Here is a 22,976-nt window from a genome sequence, read left to right as displayed (position 1 = left end):
ATCGTGTTACTTATTCTAGCAAATAGTTTGAATAGTAAAGAAATATGTTACTGTTGAATGATTTAAGCACTTTGTACATTGGATATGGAGCATTGAAATTGTATGTGTGGCCGGGGTTCTTTTCATCAAGGACAGAACTGATTAGGGCAACATTGTACAAGCCTCATAATCTTGCACATCCACTAAAGGCCACGATACACTCTACAATTTCGGTGCAATCCAATCGCATGCACCGAATGCAACTGGACTGTACCGAAATTGCATTGAAATTGCACTGTGCAATGATCGAGCCAGGCTCTATTTTCATGCAATCGCCCTGGTCAGATATCCAATCAGTGAGCAAGGACGAGTCACATGACAACTAGACGCCGACATCAGAAAGGAACTTGACAAGTGCAAAAAAAATCAAGTTCATGCTGCATCTACACTCAGTCATACACATGAAACTGGGAAATTAGTAAAAACCTATATAGGCTACATTTAGAAGTATTTACAAGAACCTGGTAAACTAAACAAAATTACTTTAATAAAAATAGCGGAAGGGGAACTAAAACTATAAAGTAGGCTATTATCAATGAATTAAAAAAAAATATTAGCAAATTAATCCAACAGTTTTTAGTGATAACTATCTTCTGTTTTAAACACTCAAAAAGTTAGACTATATAGGCTACTTTATTAAACCCCACAAATATTTCACCCTTTGGAAATTAATGTTTTAAATAACGATGCTGCTATTTCAAGGGAGCAGCACGAGAATGCAGTAAGTTCAATTCTTTAGTTTTTCAGCAATTGTAAAGAATAATCTATTTCTCCCCTGTATACACCAATAACATCATTGTTCTCTGGTAGTCCTAAAAAACAAAAACAAGACCAAAAGAGATGAATTTCTCATTACAGAAATGCCTTATATCAAAACCAAATGGTATGTTGTCATTTATTTGTAATATAGAAATAGGGCTCTTTTTTTTTTTTTTAAATGTTCGTTTGTGAAAAACAGGAATGTGCTATATTTAGCAGTTAATATTCATGTTACCGTGATGGTTGTCATAGTATTTTATAGCTGCATGAGAAATGAAATGTGGGGAATTTATTTCTTTGCGTTTTATCTTTTTTTTTTTTTTTATGTAGGTGTTTCATAAGATGAAAGAGGCCAGGTTGGATCAAGCTATGCATTACCCTCATCTGGAGAATCTGAAAAAGCAGAATGTTTGAAAACTTCACCCACACTCCATGCTGTTTCAGTTTTTATTTTTAATTAATTTTCTACAAATTTCTAAAATATTTTTTTCACTTGGAAGCTGTGGGGTAGGATGTGTAGATAAATGAAAAATAAAACTATTAATGCAATTCCAGGCTAAGGCAACAAAAAGTGAAAATTTTCAAAGGGGTGTAGACTTTCTATAGGCAATATATATATAAAGGACATGGAATTGCTGTATTCAGCATGTAAGTGTACATTCTTTCCTTTTTCATTTCTTTGTTTTCTTCTAAATATTTAAATGTCTATGTGAAGTAATCTTCATAAAAGTACCATTTATTGACGTTCAATTCAAATTGGGTGGTTCTTCGTTATTCGGATTCAGCAAATTGACATTCCCTATTATGATAAACACCCTGACATAACAAACATTTATTCAGGTCACATGGGGGTTTGTTATTGTGTAGTTTTACTTATTTTACTACTCATTTCATGTATATAGTTCCCTGGCATTTAATGTACAGGGTGATTAGAAGGTAAGTTTACCACATTAATGCACCATATCTCATATTGTAAAACTTATTTTTTAATCACCCTGTATATAGTTCCCTGGTGTTTCATTTATTTCTATGGCATTTTTAGGTATATAGTTTCTTGGCATTTTCTGCATAGAATATAGTTCCCTGAAATTGCATATAGTTAGTTCCCCAGCACATTGATTGTGTATAGTTCCCCTCCAACAATTTAAAGTTAATAAAAAATATCCATTACATGAAAACAAAGCATGCCAAAGCAATGTGTGTGTAACATGTACATGTCTCCTTATTCAGTAATGTTGGCCACCATACTCTACTTGTATGAAAACAACTTTTTAGTAAAACTCCTGAAATTGAACACTGCTTAGGATTGAATTACTACTGCTCTTTAGATAAAACTTCCATAGGAAGTAACTTTAGCCTTCATAAATATTAAATGTTGTGTGATCGGCTGCTGGATTACACCTCTCAGCTCCACGACAATAACACAACAAATTATCAACACAGTGATCTAAATATTATAATCTATCAATTTCTACTTGATACTTTACACACACATTTTACACGTGTTTTTAAATTTGCATTTAGCACTGACAACAACAAAAAATATGTTAATTAACACGTTCTTCCCCTCTGCGCTCTTTTTAAAATAGAACTTGTGCCTAGCATTCGAATTCTGATGCCATGCAGGAATGACCGTGCCATGTACAGTGCCACACTGCACTGTGGAATTTAGACATTTGAAGGGTAAAAACATGGAATATGTAAACAGGTACTGGAATTGAAAATGTTCAAGATTTTAGAAAGATAGAGAAACACGCAAAGTTAAGACAAAGGGGCAGTTTTTGAAGCACTATGAGCACTTTTTGTGGTTCATGGTCCATTTTTTCGTTATTGCATTTGTGATGTATATAAAGTTCACATATTAAATGTATAGAATTGTACTCAGATACAAGAAAAAAAGATGGATCTGCTTCCATTGTTAGGACACATTTAATATACTGCATATATTTTTCTACACAGGAACAATAGTGTACAACATCTGTAACCATTTCATAGAAGTGTGCAAATCTGTGTAAAGTCACATTAACTAAAAAATACATGAAAATATAATACAGAATATAAATAAGGCCTCCCCTATGATTCACCATAAAGTTAAATCAGTTCTTAAAATCATTAATGGGTTCGAATGTAAAAACCACATCCTCATAAAACCTAATTTCATTCTCATTTTACATGACAACATCTAAGACACAGACATGCACTTAAAATATCTACAACACATCACAGCAGTCTCAAATCTTTTTTTTTTTTTTTTTTTTTTTTTGCTTTAATTTGCTTTGAATAGGCAGTGGTAACAACATTTGTAATATGTGTCAAACATGTTTCACAAATTAACCATGGATAAGGATTAAAAACGGAATTATTTATATGATTTAAAACAAACCTTATGCATTTTATGCTTTGTACAGGGCCATGTAAATATTGCTTTTGTCTGATCATCAGGATGGCAAACCACTTGTCATTAAGTAAAAAAGTCATTCAATCTTGACTAGAAAAAAACTTTTGTTTGAAAATGTTTTTTTTTTTCTTTTTAGGATGTTCATCCCTAACTTAAAAACACTCAATTGTGTGATATAGGAGTATAGAAGTGCCAAAATCAAACCAATGCAATATAATGCTTTCACAGACCTTTCAGTGATAAGTCTGTATTAATGTCAGCATAATGTATACCACGAATATGATGAAGACGGTTCATCAAAGAATCATTTCCTTGTAGTACTAATATAATCTCTTTAAGAAAAGAAGTAGCCAAAAAAACAAACCTTAGCAAACGATTAGCAAAATGCAGCATTACCAGGAATGGCAACACACTGGATCACCTCCTACAGTAGCACACATGTACAGATATGGTACTGCAATTAATTGCCAGCATGTATTTGTTAATACCAGTACGTCAAAAAATATTCCACTCTGGTACAATTTTATCAGCAGATATCATTTGGTAACAGTTTTACATGTTTATATGGTATCAACATTTATTTAATACCAACAGATTAAAGTAAAACATTAACTTTGACAAAAAAACAAATTGACACATATCGTTAAGGTTGTTAATGTCCGCAAAACCTGTGCTGTGCACCTAAACAAAACTGAGAAACATTTCCATTCGGCCTGTATCCTGTCCACAATGTTTTGGTGTCAGTTAGAAAGAAGAAAATACATGTTTTGTAGCACAGCACTGTGAATAGTCTCAAAACACATTCTCAGACAGATTCATCAAGGCTTTATTCCAAATAGCCGTTTCAACAACCTTTTGTGAAAGGAACAGTTAATAGTACTAATTAGATTAATCAAGAACTTAAGTGTTCGTGGTTTTGAAACATTAACCATATTGTCTTTTCACAAATAATGGTACACATTGTAATAAGACCTTATTACATCTGTCACTCGGTGTGCAAACTGGGCATAAATATCATATACAATAGTAAAACATTCTTAAGAGACTCCAAGTTTTATTCAAATAACTATGAATAAAGTCTAAACAGTTAACATTCAAAGTGATATTATATATATATATATATATATATATATATATATATATATATATATATATATATATATATATATATATATGTTTGTATATATATATATATATATATATATATATATATATATATATATATATATATATATATATATATATATATATATATATATATATACACACACACACACACACACACACACACACACACACACTTTATACTCTACAGTGTTACTTTACTCACAAAGTAATTCTTTTAAATATCCTATTGCTGCCTAGCACACAGACACATGTCACTTCTGCCAGACCTCAAGCTCAAACACTCACAGTGATAATTACTAAAATACAGCCCTTGAAAAAGATGCCCTGCCCGGACATTGAAGCTGCAATGAGCCTTGAAGAAAGTAATTACAACCAATATGCAACATTTATGAATGCAATTAATAGACTCATTAAATATACACTTTACAATTCATAATTGATTTGAATGTATTAAAAAAATAAATAAATAAATGTGTTATGCTTTGTTTTTCACTGTATTTAATGTATTATGCATTTTTACTGTATCTTGTAAAAGCGCTTTTTGATTTCAGTCCACTATGAAAGGCGCTATATAAAATATTGATTGATTGACATATGGTTTGGAATTCAACAGGAAAATGCTTTTAGTAACCAAAAGCTTTTCTTTTGCTTTGTAAAAAAAGACAAGCTTGCTTCGTTCAATCTAAACTTACTGAAATGTCTAAATGTGGTGATCATGACTGCTTGTATGGGCATGGCGAGAGTGGTGATCATGACTGCTTGTATGGGCATGGCGAGAGTGGTGATCATGACTGCTTGTATGGGCATGGCGAGAGTGGTGATCATGACTGCATGTATGGGCATGGCGAGAGTGGTGATCATGACTGCTTGTATGGGCATGGCGAGAGTGGTGATCATGACTGCTTGTATGGGCATGGTGAGAGTGGTGATCATGACTGCTTGTATGGGCATGGCGAGAGTGGTGATCATGACTGCTTGTATGGGCATGGCGAGAGTGGTGATCATGACTGCTTGTATGGGCATGGCGAGAGTGGTGATCATGACTGTTTGTATGGGCATGGTGAGAGTGGTGATCATGACTGTTTGTATGGGCATGGTGAGAGTGGTGATCATGACTGCTTGTATGGGTAAGGTGAGAGTGGTGATTTTTGACTATTTGGCCGCAGGTCCCGTCTGTTACGGGGAGAAGACCGCTCACTGAAAGCCAAAGACCGGGCGTATCCGGCAACTCCACTTAAGTGCAGGAATAACAACAAAAATAGACCCAAACCCCCAAAATTTATATATATACGTTAGCCTTTATGCGTAATTCAGGGGACGCCGTAGAGAGCACCTCCCACTGCGCTTTTTCTGTTTACCTCATTTCTCTATGCCATCCACTCCAGCTTTCCTCAGCTGCACTCCGCCTGGGGGGAAGTGATCAGCCGGCACAATCCTTTCCAGGTGGGTGGTCAGCTCATTTCTAGTCATCTCTAAATAGTCTCGACAGCACTCACCACATCAGTCAAGGGGCGTGGCCAGGGCAGTGCCATGGGTTCAGTTTGGTAGTACTACTTTAAATCTTTGTCTGTTTGTTTGAACCTTTCATTTATTGAGTGTTGTCCGTGTTTGTTTAGTTTGAAAAACAAAATAAGGGGGGGGGATTCAACTGAGAACCGAATCATCTTTTCAAGGCTTTCTGATTATGGATCCGCTGTTTGCGCTTCAATCGGATGATTGGGAGGACATCCAGGCCGGGCAACCACAACGTTTTGTGCGTGCTCCCCTCCAAGCCGGTCTAACTTCGCTCCAGGCCTCCCCCCGTTATCTTCCCAACTCAGCGATGCGCCATCTAGGCCAAAGTAGACGTTCTTTCAGCTGAGGCCCAAAAAACTTTCATTCAAGGATTGGTCTTATCCTATACTCCTGAAGGCCTTTTCTCGAGGAGCGGAGTGCGAAGAGCTCTTTCAGCTGTACTGCCACACCATCTCGGCAGTCCCCATCTTCCCCCTTAAAACGGAAGTGCAGAGCAACCAAATCCCATTGCCCAGGCCCGTCCGCCTCAGCTTCAAGCCCTACCCAGCTTCTGCCCCCTGACCAGCTGCTCAACTCTCCAGGCCCAGCTACCCGGTCCAGGCAGCCACTCTCTGCAGCAGCAGTGGTTTCTTCGATTCCAAGGCCTCACCCACCTCTACAGTCACCAGCCTCTGACTCAGACAGCATCCGCCAGGGGAGGCTTCAAAATATGAAGGCCCTCCTGCAGCTAGTTTCTGAATTCATGGCAGCCATCAACACCAGGCTCAGCTCCCTGGAAGCCCACTCCAGCCCAGACCCTCCACTCCTCCAGTACTTCAGCCGCCACCTCTGTGACTGAGACCATCAATCACGGCTCCTCTTTCACACTTGCCTCTGATGCAATCGTCTCCAGGCGCATCAGCGTTTCTCCTGCTGTGCGTAAACAAATCATTGCAGGTAAGGATGTCAATCTAGTACTCGTGATCATTGCTACATCTGAGCTCATCGACCAGCGGACAGCGAGATGCGGCGATGTATAAGTAACTCTCAAAACCACTGATCCTCGCTCTCTTAAGAATCTGAGGATGGGGAAGTTCGTCATGACTTTTTCACCGAGAGGAGCTGAACCACTACCTAGCCTCCGTCGTAGAACTGGCTGTCCGCTATGGGGGCACCATGTTTTACGATTATCACGAAAGCTTCTCAGCTAAGGCAGCAGCAGTCCTTGGAACAGATAACATTGTCATCAACTGGTCAAGACCGGACATCAACCTGTTCCACAGGATATTTGGTGGCCTGAGAGCATATGCCTGTGTGGTCTGCAGCTCTACTAGTCTCTCCACCCACCTCTGCCTAAAACAGCTGTTGCCAGTCTATCTAGCTCCTCCTGGTTTCCACGGTCCTCTCCTAATTTCAACTACCGAGCCACAGCTCTTGTTCGCCCAATCCACTCATCAGCCCTGACTAACACCTCCTCAGTTGTAGATAGATTTGGCTGCCCTATCAAAATCTCCATGGATTGCCAAATTTGTAAAAATTTCAATGATCGATCTGCAACAACTCCACCTGCTGATTTCTTCACTCATGTTCCTTCTGCGGTGATGCCCACGCAAAATCCATCTGCCCGCTGAAACATACTAAATAACAATCAACCCTGACTGTCTCTTCTCCCATCAATGCCCCGGCTTTATCTGAAGCCCTCAGCCTCCACCCCGATCGGCACTTTGTTGAATACCTCCTCAATGGCCTCTAACATGGCTTCTCCACCGGGTTGTCCTGCCTTCAGTCTTCCTGCATCTCCTGCAACAACCTTCGTTCAGCAACATCAGACCTCAAGCAGTTGCCTCCCTTGATCAAGGTCAAGGTGGACAAAGGTTTTATAGCCTGCCCCTTCCCAGCCCCTCCATTCCCCATGCCGTGTTAGACCATGGTTTTCGGCAATGTCGGACAGACCGGAAAGGGATTTTCGCGATGTAGGACCAGGTCCGACATAGGACTGCAAAGGGTTAATATGTTAGCTAAGGCAATTCTTTGTTTCGTTATTAAAAAAAAGTGAAATACAAATGTATATGCCTGATATTTAAGCGACAACCTTGGGTTCTTCTCGGACGATAAAACAACATGACAACAAAGCACTATGTAGTAAATTAAGCAAATCCTAATGAAAAGAAAAAAAAGTTGAGCAAAATGCTACAAACATGTTCCCGATTCAAGATTTAATCAATTTGTACTTCAAAACCTTGCAACACGTTAATGAATAAATATCAAGAGTTATCTTGCCTAACATACTGTAATTTACTGATCTAAAAAGTTAAAAAATGTATGCATGGTCTGCTATGGATTCCAGTCGGTGTTGAAAATCAATAAATATAATAAAATAAATATTTTACTAGATTTAAGAAGTGTAATTTAAACCATTATTGTCATAATAATAAAAAAAACAATATTGTGTGTATATATATATATATATATATATATATATATATATATATATATATATATATATATATATATATATATATAATCTTATTAATTTAGCTCGAGTAACTGAACTATCAGGTTCCCACACTTTCTTATGCAATACTGTAATCCTTATAACTTTTTAAGTTTGTTCTTATTGTACAGTGACAATTTGTCATATTAAGAGATCACATTTTCAGTACAATATTTTAAAATATCCATCTACCTAAATGAAAGGACACCAGGAATATGTGCCTTAATCTATTTATTTATTGATATATTATTTTTTAAAGACAATTTTTTTTTTTTTTTCCCCTAAGAACTTTGGGGACTTGTGTAGTAATTTACATTTCTGTAAAGTTACAGACTTTAAAATAATTTTATAATTTTTGGATGTCTAATAAATACATATATTTTTACCTTAGTGCAGACAAATAAATGCTTGTTCCCATGAACTTTATTTACGTTCAGCTGGTCATGAAGTCGGCTGCAAAGCTTAATCCAAAGTTGGCGTTTTTCTTTTTGCGTCCTTGGTTTCGGAAAAGGGACGAACTTCACCCCATGAATTCTCTCGAGATACCTTGTGTCTGAGTTGCAGGTACCCCAGGCACATCTTTTTACCATTTTATAGATATGATCAACGATTTAATTGATAGTCTGAGTGGTGTCTTAATGTACTTCTATGGCACTTCATCGTTTGTTTGTCGGACCACGGACACATGTGCTTTGAGCTAGCGCTGTGATTGGTAGAGTGACGTCACCAGCGTAAGGTCAATTGCAAGCCAGAATGAGAAGACGTTGTGAATCTATGCTGCCATAATGAATGTAGACAAAACAAACTAAGTCGTGCGGCAGTAATAAAACAGTAAGAAGAATGTGCTGCTACCATTCTGGAGCCCGGATGGGTCAGCGGGGCCGAGGCGACAGGCTCAGGACTGTACACAGGTAAATTGCCCCCTCAATAGTAAATGTGTTACACAGGCGATTGATCCACTTTGAAAAAACAGGCTCATACTCACATTCTCCAGGCAAGCATCTATCTTGGACTGTATTCTCCAAAGCAAAGCGTATCAGAAAGGTTTGTTTTATTGAACCTTTACATTGAAAAATGTTCCATATTTTTAAGCTTTAAAAAGCATGTATTCAGGACAGAAGTTAAATTGCAGTGAACCCTGAATTATTGGTCACTGATGGAACTGAACATTTATGGCTTCTGATCCAACTCTCCTCATTTACTTTTACTTTTGTTGTTTACGAGGCAGGAGGATTTTATTAACAATTAGACTTAATATTTTATAACAGATTTGACATTTCAGTGGAATTTATCAAACACTGCATGGAAAGTTGTCCACAGGAGGAATAAATTCAGGGTCAATAATTGTGTGTCCTTTATATTTTATGTGGGGGAAGTATGTTGCTTACATACATTGGCAAGTTTAGCATATAGCATGTAAGAGTTAGGGTTTCATGAAACACTAAATTAAGACTTTGGGGTCAGATTCATTCCTATGTTGTATTATATTCCAGAAACATGCACTACTTCAATTAATATTAGGGCAATGCACATTTAAACTGGAATCCTTCCAGACTGTTTTCACTTCCAGATTAATCCAAAGATAGACTGAAGACAGGAAACATTGTTGAAATGTTTTACATTCAGCTATACACATTTTGAGCACACTGAGGCAGTACTAAAATGTACCCAGCAGGCTCAGATCAGTTTTGCCAAACAGAAATGCGGACAGTGACTGTGCAGAATGTGTTTGTCACATTTTTGATCAGGAATCGATATATACTTGAAACATACTCAGTTTTACTTCAGTAAAGAAATAAAAATAAAGTTGAGGGTGTACAACATGAGCTTTTTGAGAAACAGAAATATACTTGCATGCATTGTCAGACAGCAATTACTCCACTGGTGGTACACTGCGCAATTCACAAACAAGCCTCCACCAAACCTCACTGTCAAAAAACATGGAGTGGCAACAGGCCTGCAATTGGTTTTAACTGTGGAGACTATGAAAAAAAGTCTGTGTGAATGCCTGATTTATAAAAGCCTTTGTTTCTCTGTACTGCACAATAAGTGATACAAATGTAGTAAAACAACTTAGACTAACTTTTGAGTCTTTATGTTAACTTCACTGTTACTGGCTTTAAAACAAACAGTTCAGTTAATTTTATTTCTTAAAAAGATATCAGGGTCATATTGAATTTAGCTCAACACCACACAATGCCTTTGGGATTAGAATCAAAATGAAAAGCTTTGTCGCTGGGGCACCTTTAAGCAACTTTAAAATCTCCTTTCAGAATAATAATAGCTGTGAGCCCAATTCAAAGTGAACAGAAGGAAGCGAAAATGACACGTGTATGCAAAAAAGCTGACTGCATACAGGTACTTTCAGTACATTTAGGTCGATGACAGAACGGGTCACATCAAGTAAACTGGTCAGGCAAACCATTAACTGCTTTATACCCACCTCACATTTAAACAACAGCATTACATACAATACACAAGTCTGAAATTCTTTGTTTTTAGCAGATGGTACTTATGGCATTTGTGAATGGCTTATCAGCTCTGGTAAAGGGACAGTGGTGCAGAAGGTTATGATTGTCTTAACCCACCAGCTAACGGAAAAGTACACAATGCGTATATAAATTGTTACTGCATATATATTTACTGTGTGCTGAATACGTTGTTCCACTACTTTCACACATGTTTATCTGCCCTTTCATACCACACAACAGATTTGATATGGATATATAGTATGTGCATTCATTTACATATACAGACATATATTGCTACGTGCCCTTTCACTATGGGTAGTCACAAAACCCAAACAATTTTTTACTTGCATTTTAAAAGTGTATAGTACAAATAATAACAAAAAAGACTTGAATGTGATTTTTTAAAATATATAAACAAACAAAAAAAAAAATTTGGAAAAAGACATATTTGGGTTTTACTTTTCACCATGCAACCTACATACTGAGATTATCGAAACATATGGTTATCTTGTATCCTGCAATACTGCACAGAGAATGACAAGTGTTATCAAGTTTGGAAGAGCTGCATTCATCAGTCCTGGTGATGTTGACACCTTTACAATTTGCCCAGAGTCTTTTGGAGCTTTCCAACAAATGCAAGTACCTCTTTCTTCACAAATGCATGGGAGTGCACATCATTGCATCATTGGGTGGGGGAGCACTCCTCTAAACCCAACAGTTCTCTTACAAGTCTCTCACCAAACTGTGCTCTGCTGTAGCGCTTCATGTGATAGGCATCAGACATCTTGTACAGGATATAGGCGTTATTTATAACTATGCTTATTGTCAACCAAAATACTTGTTGCCAAGTCTTGTTGGGTTTGTGGAAAATGAAGTACCTGTGAACAGATTAAACATGTTTTATATGTATGCACTGGAGCTAACAAGGGTATTACATTTACAGTATATCTTTGGGTACGTTAGGTCCTGTAGCACATAGACATTTCTTTAGTACAAATGTGACATCATACTCGATTAGTGTCAACTATTAATTAATTTGGCGATTCAACATTCATTAACATGTTAATGAAGGAGTTTATGAGCCAAGTTTAAGATGCCACAGTGCAGGTACACGCAACACATGTAATTCAGATCAATACTCTACAAAACACTATTGATTAAAGTGTTAGGGCCTTGTTTGCCAATCTAACAGACTTTAAAATCACAACTTCGGGAAATGGTGTAATGCCATGTAAACGAATAGCACCTCCGATTAACAGTATTTCAGATCAGACTTTGTTTTTTGTTTGCTAACTATCAACAAATAGCTTTTTATCACCTAATTTGAAAATGCCCAATTTCAATGTCGCCCCACTGCAGTAACCCACTAACAACTGAAGACCAATGGGCCATCTCCATTTTCATTGTAGAGGAAATCCTCTTTTCACCCACAGATCTTAAAAGTTGGATATTACTGAAACCTGGAGGCAGGCTCCCAGCCCAGGAAGCTTCTGCCTGTCCAATAGGGGTTGCTGAAATTGGGGCATCTGATGTTCCATCCTGTTCTGCAGGAGCCAGTACAGAGATTTTTATTTATTTATTTTTTTTTACAATACTATAAAGTGAATGGAAGTACTCGACAGGTAAACTTTATGGGATTATTTTCTTCACTACAACCACTTTAAAACTTGTATTGCATCACAAACAATCACTTACTTGCTGTACTTGTCATCATATTTGCAGATGTAGCTCAGATGTGCTGCAAAGGCTTCTACTGCTAAAGGACAGGGGACTTCACCACTTTTCCTCTTGATTATCACTCCTAAGAGGGTTACATTTATTTTTGATCAACCAAAAAATACATAACATGGAAAAATTGTCTGGATTCTGAGGAATTCCCATAATAAATGCATTTGCAGTTTCCAATATATAGGTAAAAGTGTATACAGTATGTGCAATCTCCAAAACAGAATGGTCTCAAGAACTGGGGTTCCCACTGGAGCAGTTGTGAGCTCTTTACTGTTGCAATATACCACTAGATGAACCCTAAGATGGATATCCAGAAGCCCACCTGTGGCAGGGTGCACGTGCTCCTGTGTGTATTTTGCATTATATGTTGTATGTGGCGTGTTCTTGTTGGTGTAGGTATTGGTGCACAGAGTGTGGGTTATGTAGCACAGTTGGTGTAAAGTGTATAATTGTATTTAAGCACAGGGATTACACAATCACTCCATGTGCAGATTAAAGTGCTGCATATAAAGAATCAGTTTTCTCGAACGCAGGGTTGTGTGTTCAAGAAAATGAGAGAGGTAGGACAATTATGACTAAAAATAACATTTGCTAAGTGTGCTGGTTATTAAACAAGCACAATACTTTTTACTGTTTAGTGTTTTAGTCTGTTTTGTTTGTCTATTTGTTTTGGCCCAAAGTGCTGTGTGCTGCTTTGTTCAAACCTTTTATTTTCTTTGTGTTAATAAAACACTAAGAGCCGTAGTGTCTCAGTTTTACCCCGCCATTAGTTGCTATGCTTTCCCTGGTCTGACGTCTCCCTGCAGACATCCCATTTACACCACCCCATTTCTATTACCTAACATCTGCCAGCAGAAACACAAGTTTAAGAGGCTTAACTCCCTTTCTGCTTAATCTAAAAATTTAAAAACTCATAGCAATCATTGAAACATACATCATAATTCCCATACAAGACAATAAACTCAAACAGTATGTATGCTGCAAGCCCCATCCTTCCATAGTTAACCCTTACCCTAAACATACTGGTTAACTGGTTTATTATTATAGCCTGTTTTTTTTTGTTTTTTTAAACTCACAAAAAGTACCTTTACAGTTTTGTAATTTTCTTTTTCATAAATGCAACCTTGTGAAAGCCTTTTTGTTAATTACGTTTGTTCTTGAACCGCTTCCTGGGTGATAACAGAATATCCATGTCAATTTTAATAAGTTTGCGTAATATCTTGGCGTTACTGTTTATAGATTGGGAGACTTGTCATTAGTTTGCTTTGTTTTCCTCACACTAAACCCCCCCCATTTGCAAATTCAAAGTGAAGACTAAAAATGTTTAAGAATTTCATATGGAATGACCCAGTAAATAAATTGTACTACACTGTGATGACCTAAACATGAATAAAATGCAAGAATACAAATCTAAACTTTATATAGTTCCATTACTGACCTTGTTTGCTTGGAGAGTAAGCATTGGTGAGAAAGCGGAAATGGCCTTTATTATACCAGCAGATCAAGGACATGTTTCCTTTCATCTTGGTTTTGTACTGTCCTCTTCTCTGTGGGGCATCATGGTTTGTTAACATGGACTGTGGAAGGCCTGTGCAGTCACTTTTCCTTGAGCTGAGAAGCCCACAGCAGTATATATCTGCAGAAGAGACCAGCCATGAATGTCAGTGTTTGCTTTATCATGAAATCCTGCAGAATTCCCTAGGTGGATGCCAGCTGAAGGTTTATCTAAAGCTGCAAGTAAAGCCAGATATGAGCTGTGACCAATGCTTCATCTTTTGACCTGTACTTCTGAAGTGTTTCTTTAAGGATATAGCAATACACAGTTTTTCTTGTAAGGTGAATACAAATTTGCTTTGCCAATTCATCACAAGCAGCAAAAAGTTGTCATTAACCAAAGTTGCCAATAAGTGAAAAGCCCCCGTTTGAGTGTATTTATATGGAATGATATATACTGTACAAATATGGCACTGGAATACATGTTTTTTAAATGTTAATGTCAAAAAATTAACTTGAGAAACACAAAATACCCAAACATAGAACGGTTTACTTCACGCGTGTGTAAAACAAACAAAAGTGTGTAGGTTTAAATAGTACTACACAACAATGTACTACAATTGTCCTTACAATGAGTAAAGCAAACATAAAAATATGTGTTGTGCTTACAATCAATTCTAAAGAACACAATTTTAAAATAAGAAATTGTCCAACGTTGTCTGCTTTTTACAATGTACCACCTCTGGCATGTAAATTCATTTAAATTTTGTGTGCAGCTTCGTAGCCAGTTTCAAAGACACAATTCTGCCTATGTCAACCAGAAACACGCAATTGCGAAATCAGTCCGTTATAAAAGCTGCATGAAGTACGTGCATAAATCATGCAAGTGCACTCTGTAGCCCTGGCAACTAGTAATAAAGTTGTCAATAAACGGCGTGCAGTTGCTAATATCAGAATTCTATTAACATTAAAGTATATGGGATGGGACTGGTTTCTTGGAAAAAGTTGTTAATAACCAAAAGTTGTCTTTATCAGGGTTGCTAATAACCGCCATCTACTGTATTTTCATTGTTTCACCTTCATCAAATTATCATTAAGGCACTGTATTGCCTCAGTGCCAGCAGGGCAATGGCAGCACAAGTGTATGCCATAAGTAAAAATATACCACAGTGGTAACATTTTCATGTGACATAACAATGGTTTCACAATGGTACATGCCAATAAACTCTGGTTATCCACTGCAGTGCAAAGGCACCATAGCAGTATTAATTTGCCAGTCCACATCATGGCCACTTTGTGTACTGAAGTAAACTGTAGTTTGCATAATACAACCTTATGAACTGTGCATTGCAGCCACTATATGCACCTAGTGGCATCTTATTGTGTTCTGCTCTCATAGGTTTGCAATGGAAACTCTGCAGTGTTCAATAGACTGTTTGATTATGGGTAACAGCCCTGGTCTTTAAAGTGCTAAGCCTAGAAAACCCTGTCATGCAAATCTCCTGGGCTTCCTGCTGGCTGCAGTAACAAGAACTCTGGGGACAGAGACAGGAGCTTGGGATCAAAGTATTTCCTGTTATAATTAACTATATGTCAGCTTGGAAGTCTTATAAACACCATTGTAACCAAACACAACAACATTGGCTTAGTTTTAAATTAAGCTGGCACTTCTTTTACTTACTGTTTCTGTCATGCAAAGTACAATCTTTGTCTACAAGCCATGCTTTGAGACTGTCTTGTATTTCCTGGGTCATTTCAACTAAAGAGTGAAATTGTCCCCACCCCTTTACTGGCTTTCCTGTCAATAACCACTTCCCCTGTTAACTGGCATGCTTTCAGCCAGTAGCATATCTAGAAGACACTGCTGTGGTAAAATTAATAAAGTCTAAGTGCAAACAGATAACTATGCAGTCTTGCAGAGCTCTAAAAGACAGCAGCGCTTACGAGGGGGCAATTTTAGGTACACCCAAAAATTGTTTTAAACACAGTGTAGCTCAGTCACAAACCTTTTTTCTCAAACTCTTCAAACAGGTTGAGGCTGGTGATGCTTGGTCCGGTGAAAATGATAGAATTCTTCCCAGAAAGATTCTGACAGAGCTGCTTTGCAACTAAACTGTGCAGCTGCGGTTTGTTCTTTAATGCGTCTAAACTGTCAGGACCAGCCCCTTCTTTCAAGTGAACGTAAACCTTACAGAAAAGACAAAAGAGGAATATAGCCAAGTCATTACAAAAGAACAGCAGGGAGACAAATATACTAGGTGAAGAGAAAGAATACCAGTACATAAAAGGGCTAAAAGAGAAAAGGTTACCTCAAACCAAAGCAGCTTGTCATAAATAATTATCAGGTACAGTCAAAATACAACATAGAAATCTGCAATGTCTTCATACAGTAACTGTATGTAAAATGACCTTCATGCATTTTTAAACAGTTAAACTAGAGGTATGGAAAACACCAGTGAAACAGCAATCAGCAGAATCTTCAAAAGACTGCTTTTTAGCAGGAAGAGCAGCTCAAATCTCTTCTTGTTGATCTCCCCAGAATATGCTGTAGTACATTAATTTGATCTAAACCAGGGAGGTTTTCAGTAGAATACAAGTTTAAAAAAAATAGTGTTGGGACAAACATAAAAGAATTAACGTTTCTTCACATGTATTCTAAGGCAAAAAACAAATGTCTATATCCATCAGAAATTATTTTATCTCTGTATATTACAAAAAATGTCGCGGAAGCTGGCAGCGAGATTTACTCTTTTGGCGCCACTGCTGCTGCGAGGGGAGGGGAGCATTGGGAGGCGTTCTCCTGGTGATAGTGAAAGTAATACAAAAATGACTACGAAAGATTTAGAAGTGAGTAGTTTTTCGAGATTTACGATTATACTGTATTTACAGTTAATCGTAAATCTCGAAAAACTACTCACTTCTAAATCTTTTGTAGTCATTTTTGTATTACTTTAGTATAAATACATGTTAAGTTGGATTCATATGTTGTTTTTTTCTGACTTTATGTGAACGAAAAGACACACATTTGCCCGTTTTCCCATTGGAAATAGTGATATTTCGAAATATCACTGTCCTGGTCACAAAAGCAAAGTTTGTGGGAATAATAGCCAGGTTCTGTACTTTTGAGGCATAAGCAATTAGGAAATAACACTTACTACCCAGGAACAAAAATTGTGTTACATAGTGTTATTTAAAAACAAAACAACAAAAAAAGTGTTTTTACTTGAAATACACACACGATTTAACTATTGTATTGCTTTCTTTGTTTTACGGTTAATTCACGGGGGTAAAGTAAGGCCCTTCATATTTCTGGAATATTTTTCAACTTTTATACAGTGCTACATATAATAGCTTTGATAACTTTTTTAAAACGAATATCCAAACACATATCTAAATCTTGAACGAATATCCAAGCATGAAAATGTTCGTGAGCAATCAGGTTTGCCTTAACAGCAGCATCACTTATGCTACAAGCATCAGTAAACATCAATTGCTGCTTTTCAATGGCTGTATTTATTTTTACGTACCGTTCCTATATATTTATCATATTTCTTGCCATGGGTTGCTTCAGTGTTTTTTAATGTTGGATTGTTTCACAACAGACACATGTTGCTTACAAATAAAGCACTTTGGCTTTCCATTCATCTGGTACATCAAACATAATTAAAAAATAACTTGTTTGAAATTTAACGTGACGCCTGATTGAGTAAATGGTTGACTTGGCATTCAATGAAATAATAGGAGTTCTGTAATTAAAAACTGAAATAATATGCTGCCATACAAATATTAATCTTTAATACTTACTGACCTCCCTATGAAAATCCAAAGCATAATGCGTTCAGTTTACCTTATGCACACGATAAGGGTGGAACAATTTTTTATTATTATTATTATTATTATTTTTAATAGAATTAAATGGAACGATATAATTTATTTGTGACAATATTTTTATTGTCATATCGCCCTGCCCTGCTCTCAATCCAACAGAAAGAAAATGTAGTTGATGCAAAACGTTTGTCCATAGCTGCACCTGTGGGGCTTCACTATGTTTCACCGTGTGCAGACCGGGCTGTTTGACAGAACAACATGTTCCACACAGGAAGGTGGAACGGTTTCACCAAATCAGGTTGTTCAGTTCTGTTCTGTCTCACGGAATTACGCCTTTAGGATCACATGACTTTAACACTGACCTCTTACCGTCCTGCCTCTAGATAAACAATCTTGCAGCGCAGTTATGCTTTGCAAATTAGAGTTTTGATTGACAGCCCACCAATACTACCTTGTTACGGTTTCTTTTTCTAATTGCAGTAGATTAGACCAGCGGTTCTCAAACTGGGGGTGGGGAGGGGGGAGCATTAAAAGGTTACGTTTTTTTTTTTAAATGTATTTATTTATTTTAATTACAGCGCACATCTTAACCTAGACTACACTGTACAACAGGCGGATACTTTATTTGGACTTTAGTGGCTATTTTGATTGGATCGCCAATAATACTTGCACCAATCACAGAGTTGCATACAGTACCCGTAGCGATCCCACCCTCTGACAGATTGGTATACAGAAACAGATTAAATTAGCGCTGGACAAGATAAATAATGTGTCATATATCAAAGTGGATATGAGAATAGCAGTGATGAAGCCAGTTTGTTGGAAACATTAAAAGTAGACCAGACATTTCCATCAATGGATTTAAAAATCTGGAATTGATGATGCAATCAGAAACCCAGAGGCACTGTAAACTGTACCTGCTACTGTAGTAGGGCTGTTCTTTTTTATGTTAAGCATTTTTGTGTTCTTTTTTGATATGCAAAGGGATTCTAAACAAGAAGCATGCATCAGTAAAATACAACTGTGAAACTTCAGAGCTGTACCAAGTTGCTCTTTAAGATCTGCCAGTAAAGCTGTCATTCATTCATGAGTTTTTTTTTTCCAGTTAAGCTGATGCAATCACAAAACTGACATTATTGAAATTGATGTGTTTGAGTTTGTCTGTCTTGCATTCATTTTCAATGTCCTTCTCTTGCAGACCTGTCCTGGCTAGACATCTTGTAGTTATTCAAGTGCACTAATCTATGAAATCAGTAGCGTACATGTCAATTTGACTCTACTGTCTGGACCTTCTGCTTTTTTGGCATTTCTTGGCATGAACTCCCACGGGTATAAACTGTCAAAATGACTTTATATTAAAACTTCAAAAACGTTTTTGAAGACAAGTCTTTAGAACTGTATTTTGTGTCCTGAATCATAAGAGGCCTACTGTGGATATATATTTTATTGCATACAGAGGGTCATAATCACGTAATAATACACAGAATACCTGAAGATTAAATATATTTGTATAAAATCAAGAAATCAGATTATAGACAAATGCCAGCAGTCCAGATTTTTGGGACATTGTAATTTACTCTCCAATTTAGACACTATGGGGGTTATTTTGACCGTTTTTTCTGCACCTGTTTATCCCTCTGATTGAAATTCTTCTAAAGCTGCAGAAAACACTTTTGGAATCGATGCACTAGCCTGGTTCATTAGTTATTCAGACGCCTTCTTTTTGGCAGAATGTATAATGTGAATCTGTCAATTTTCCAAAGACCAAACTTCCACCAGTTTGCTTTCTGCCTGCTTCAGGGTGGTCAATACATCTATCCACCAGTCTGGGTTTCCCCTGGGTTCTAGATTTTTGTAGTCACTAGTGACTAATCCTTTCTAAAAATATTAGTCGCTACAGATATTCAGTAGTCACTACTGGTGCACAGCTCAAGTCTTCAAGGGTGTTATGAATCCTGTTTTTTATTTTATACCTTAAATGACTGTATTGACCAAAACAATTATTTAACTAAACATTTTAATAATGTTCTACAGTTTAAATAAATTGGTCATTTACAGCAGTAAACTTTTAGAACTTTAAAACTCAAGAATCAGATTTATTTGCCCTGAAAAGCTACCTATAGACACAGAATGCATTATGAAGTACTTATACCAGGATTTATTTATTTATTTGCAATTATTTTGCAATATTTCAAATGGCAATGGTACACAAATAAGTCAATATTTCATAACAAGCAAACTTATTTCTATATTCATTTCAGGTTTCCTAAATGAAAGTACAATATTTCAGAATTGTGTTAACACTTTAGCTAAAATCTACCAGTCAATGGTATACAATAACATAAAAATGTAATTGTTTACTGAGTGTTTTACAATAAAAAGAAAAAAAAAAGTTAGAATATTATATACTACAAATCATCTTCATTTTAACAAAACTGTATGTATTGTTTGGTACAATATTCTTGCTTTACTTTTCCAACAAGATTTTCAACTCCTCTCTGTTATAGATTCAAACTACAACCCTGCGCTTTTTGTCCATACAACAATATCTGAAAGCCTTTTCAAAATTAAATTCAGATATTTTGTCAAGATTAGGCATGTCTGAGTTGACAGACATTTGCATTAGTAGGTTTACATGGCTCACTTTTAAGTTGGTTTCGTATGTCTGATTTTATCGCATTGTAGCGGCTAAAACCACGCTCACAGTCAACTGTTGACATCGGTATTACACTTACAATAGAAACGATTTTTGTTAAGCATGGAAAGCTAGTTTTAAAATGATCACTGACCAACAGTTTTGACCATGTGCCTACAAAGGTGTTTCTCTGAAATTATCACTTAGCATTGGTTTCACTATTTTCCACTCTCACTTTCAGTCACAGGATCAAACAGTTACTTTGAAAATGCTTTACAGATGTTTACAGTTCAGTTTCCCCATAGGAGGAAAATTTACCAGATGTTGGTGCTGGTAAATGTCCTGGATCGAACACCAAAAACACAAGAGAAGATTTCACGACATTCAAAACGTTTGTGTATGTTTTCACACAGATTATCCAAAAACTGTGTGTTCAGTTTTGAAAATGTAGCCCTCTGTTCTTGACTGTCTTTAATTACATGACCAGACCATTCAAAGGTACCATCTGGTTCAGCTGGTACAGTGGATTCGAAGTTCTTTAGGTTTTTCCCTGATGCCATCTTTAATTCCTCTAAAGCTGATAATGTAGAAGATAAAGCCATGCTAACACAGCTAAAGTCTATGTCTTGATTTTGGAACGTGCGACACAAAATTCCAAATCACACCCATAACATCAGCTATGAAATGAAAAGCAGCTATAAATTCATAAGTTCCAATTAACTTTAGAAGGCCGCTTGCAAGAGCATTTCCAGGTTGCTGCTTATCTTCCATTAACTAAGGAGTCTAAGGAGTCTAACTTTTGTATGGCTGTGTTTTGTCAAATTGTCCTTTAAGAAATCTCAGCAGCCTTTTGTAAATGTGTTGCATTTATTTGCAGCAATGCAGTAAGTACATCTGTGAAATTTCATCATAGACAACCCATGGAAACAGAGTTTTCCAATAACGCTAAAACTTTGCTGTTTGTTTTCTTTTTCTTTTATCTGACACTTGTGAACTTTGTTTGTTCTTTTTTGGTGTTCCGAATCCAAGACTTCATCTTCTACAACTTGTTCTGTTTGTTCTAGTTCACTCTTGCTGTGGCCGCGCTGAAAAAACTAGTGGAATTTTCTTCTGCGACAATTTACAGTATTGGCTAACAGTTTTGCTTTTTAATTAGCGCGCACAAGCTTACCGCTTTCAGCGGATGCAAAGGTTTGAGCAGAACTCTCTGTAGTTGTGAAAGCCATGAGAATGTTGCAGAGTTAGTGAATCGAGAGGTTGAGACGCTGCTCTGATCAGCAGCAGTGATTCTATGGTTTAGCGATCCCTTCTTGGAGAGACATTGTATGTGACTAACAAAAGGGATTTTTTTTATAGTACAAACAGAAACGATAGACACTAGTGATGATTCCACTTTTATTTTTGTCATCACTTTCAAAAAAAATTTGCAAATTACGAGAGTGACGAGCGACAGCGAAACCACTGCCACCAGTATAAAAAGAGTGACAGCACTTCAGATCGAGTCATCCTGATCTTCAGCATGGATTCTACGTTACTAGCAGCTGATATTATCATTGAGGAAACACAAGAAAATCCAAAGAGAAGGGAGAGAGATTATAGACCACATAATTTTAGGCAAAACTTTTTTTTTTCTTTTGCATTTCGAAGCGGTGACACTTGGAACATTTTTAATAGTGGGGGTGTTGAAAGCCATTGAACAAAACTGTAATCCCTTTATATGATGGAAGCCATGGATTTGGTTGCTATTATGTTAAACATGTTAATAAAACAAAGCAGCGCCAACACTTCTTTATGTATTTTAGTAAAAAAATCTTTGGCCACAGTCCTTGCTAAACTTCAATGTTAACATCAGGCTTACCATAAAGCATTTAGAAGAAACAAATTGAAAAGTAGTATATACTTTTATGATTCACTTAAATACTACAATTTGTAAAAAGAGTTTACTAGTCCTTAAGGATATTATCTTCAAGTATTGCTCATCCTTGTTAGACAGCTATTTGGGTCTTCCAGTCCTGGGTTTGTCAATTACAGATGATGTTTCTCTACTTCTTGATTATGCTTCTGATACCACACCTTGACAATCAAGTGATGCAAGCTATTTCACTCAATGTTTTTCCTTATTTATGCAAGTCAAGGTTGTTGTAAGAGTAGAATACACTAGTCGAGGCTTTGACTAAATTGTTGATGCTCATAATGCATCAGAATAGAAAAATGCAACGTCTAAACTTTTGCACAGTAGTGTGTGTGTGTGTATATATATATATATATATATATATATATATATATATATATATATATATATATATACATATACACACATATACACACCACACACACACACATACACCACACACACACACACACACACACACACACACACACACACACACACACACACACACACACACACAACACGGTGCGTTTGCAGAAAAAGTATTCACCCCCTACCAATAATGTCACATTTTTTTGAATTACAAAATAAGGAAGCACAGTTTTCCAAACAAACAT

General features: G+C 36.7%; 1 protein-coding gene across 1 annotated transcript in view; it reads right to left on the bottom strand.

Annotated features, from left to right (window-relative positions):
* Positions 1-8,384: 8,384 nt before the first annotated feature.
* Positions 8,385-22,976, bottom strand: part of LOC121316042 (piggyBac transposable element-derived protein 5-like) — a 53,704-nt gene continuing 39,112 nt past the window's right edge. Inside the window, exons 4-7 of the mRNA XM_041250744.1 lie at positions 16,012-16,192; positions 13,950-14,147; positions 12,479-12,584; positions 8,385-11,661 (exon numbers count right to left, since the gene is read on the bottom strand). Of these exons, the coding sequence (XP_041106678.1) occupies positions 11,466-11,661; positions 12,479-12,584; positions 13,950-14,147; positions 16,012-16,192 (681 nt within the window). The 3' untranslated portion in view covers positions 8,385-11,465. The remainder of the gene's footprint in view (positions 11,662-12,478; positions 12,585-13,949; positions 14,148-16,011; positions 16,193-22,976) is intronic.

This window comes from Polyodon spathula, chromosome 5 (genome assembly GCF_017654505.1).
Source record: "Polyodon spathula isolate WHYD16114869_AA chromosome 5, ASM1765450v1, whole genome shotgun sequence".
In the NCBI taxonomy this organism is placed as follows: domain Eukaryota; kingdom Metazoa; phylum Chordata; class Actinopteri; order Acipenseriformes; family Polyodontidae; genus Polyodon; species Polyodon spathula.
The sequence above is the reverse complement of the archived record's forward strand: the minus strand, read 5'-3'. Positions and strand labels throughout refer to the sequence as shown.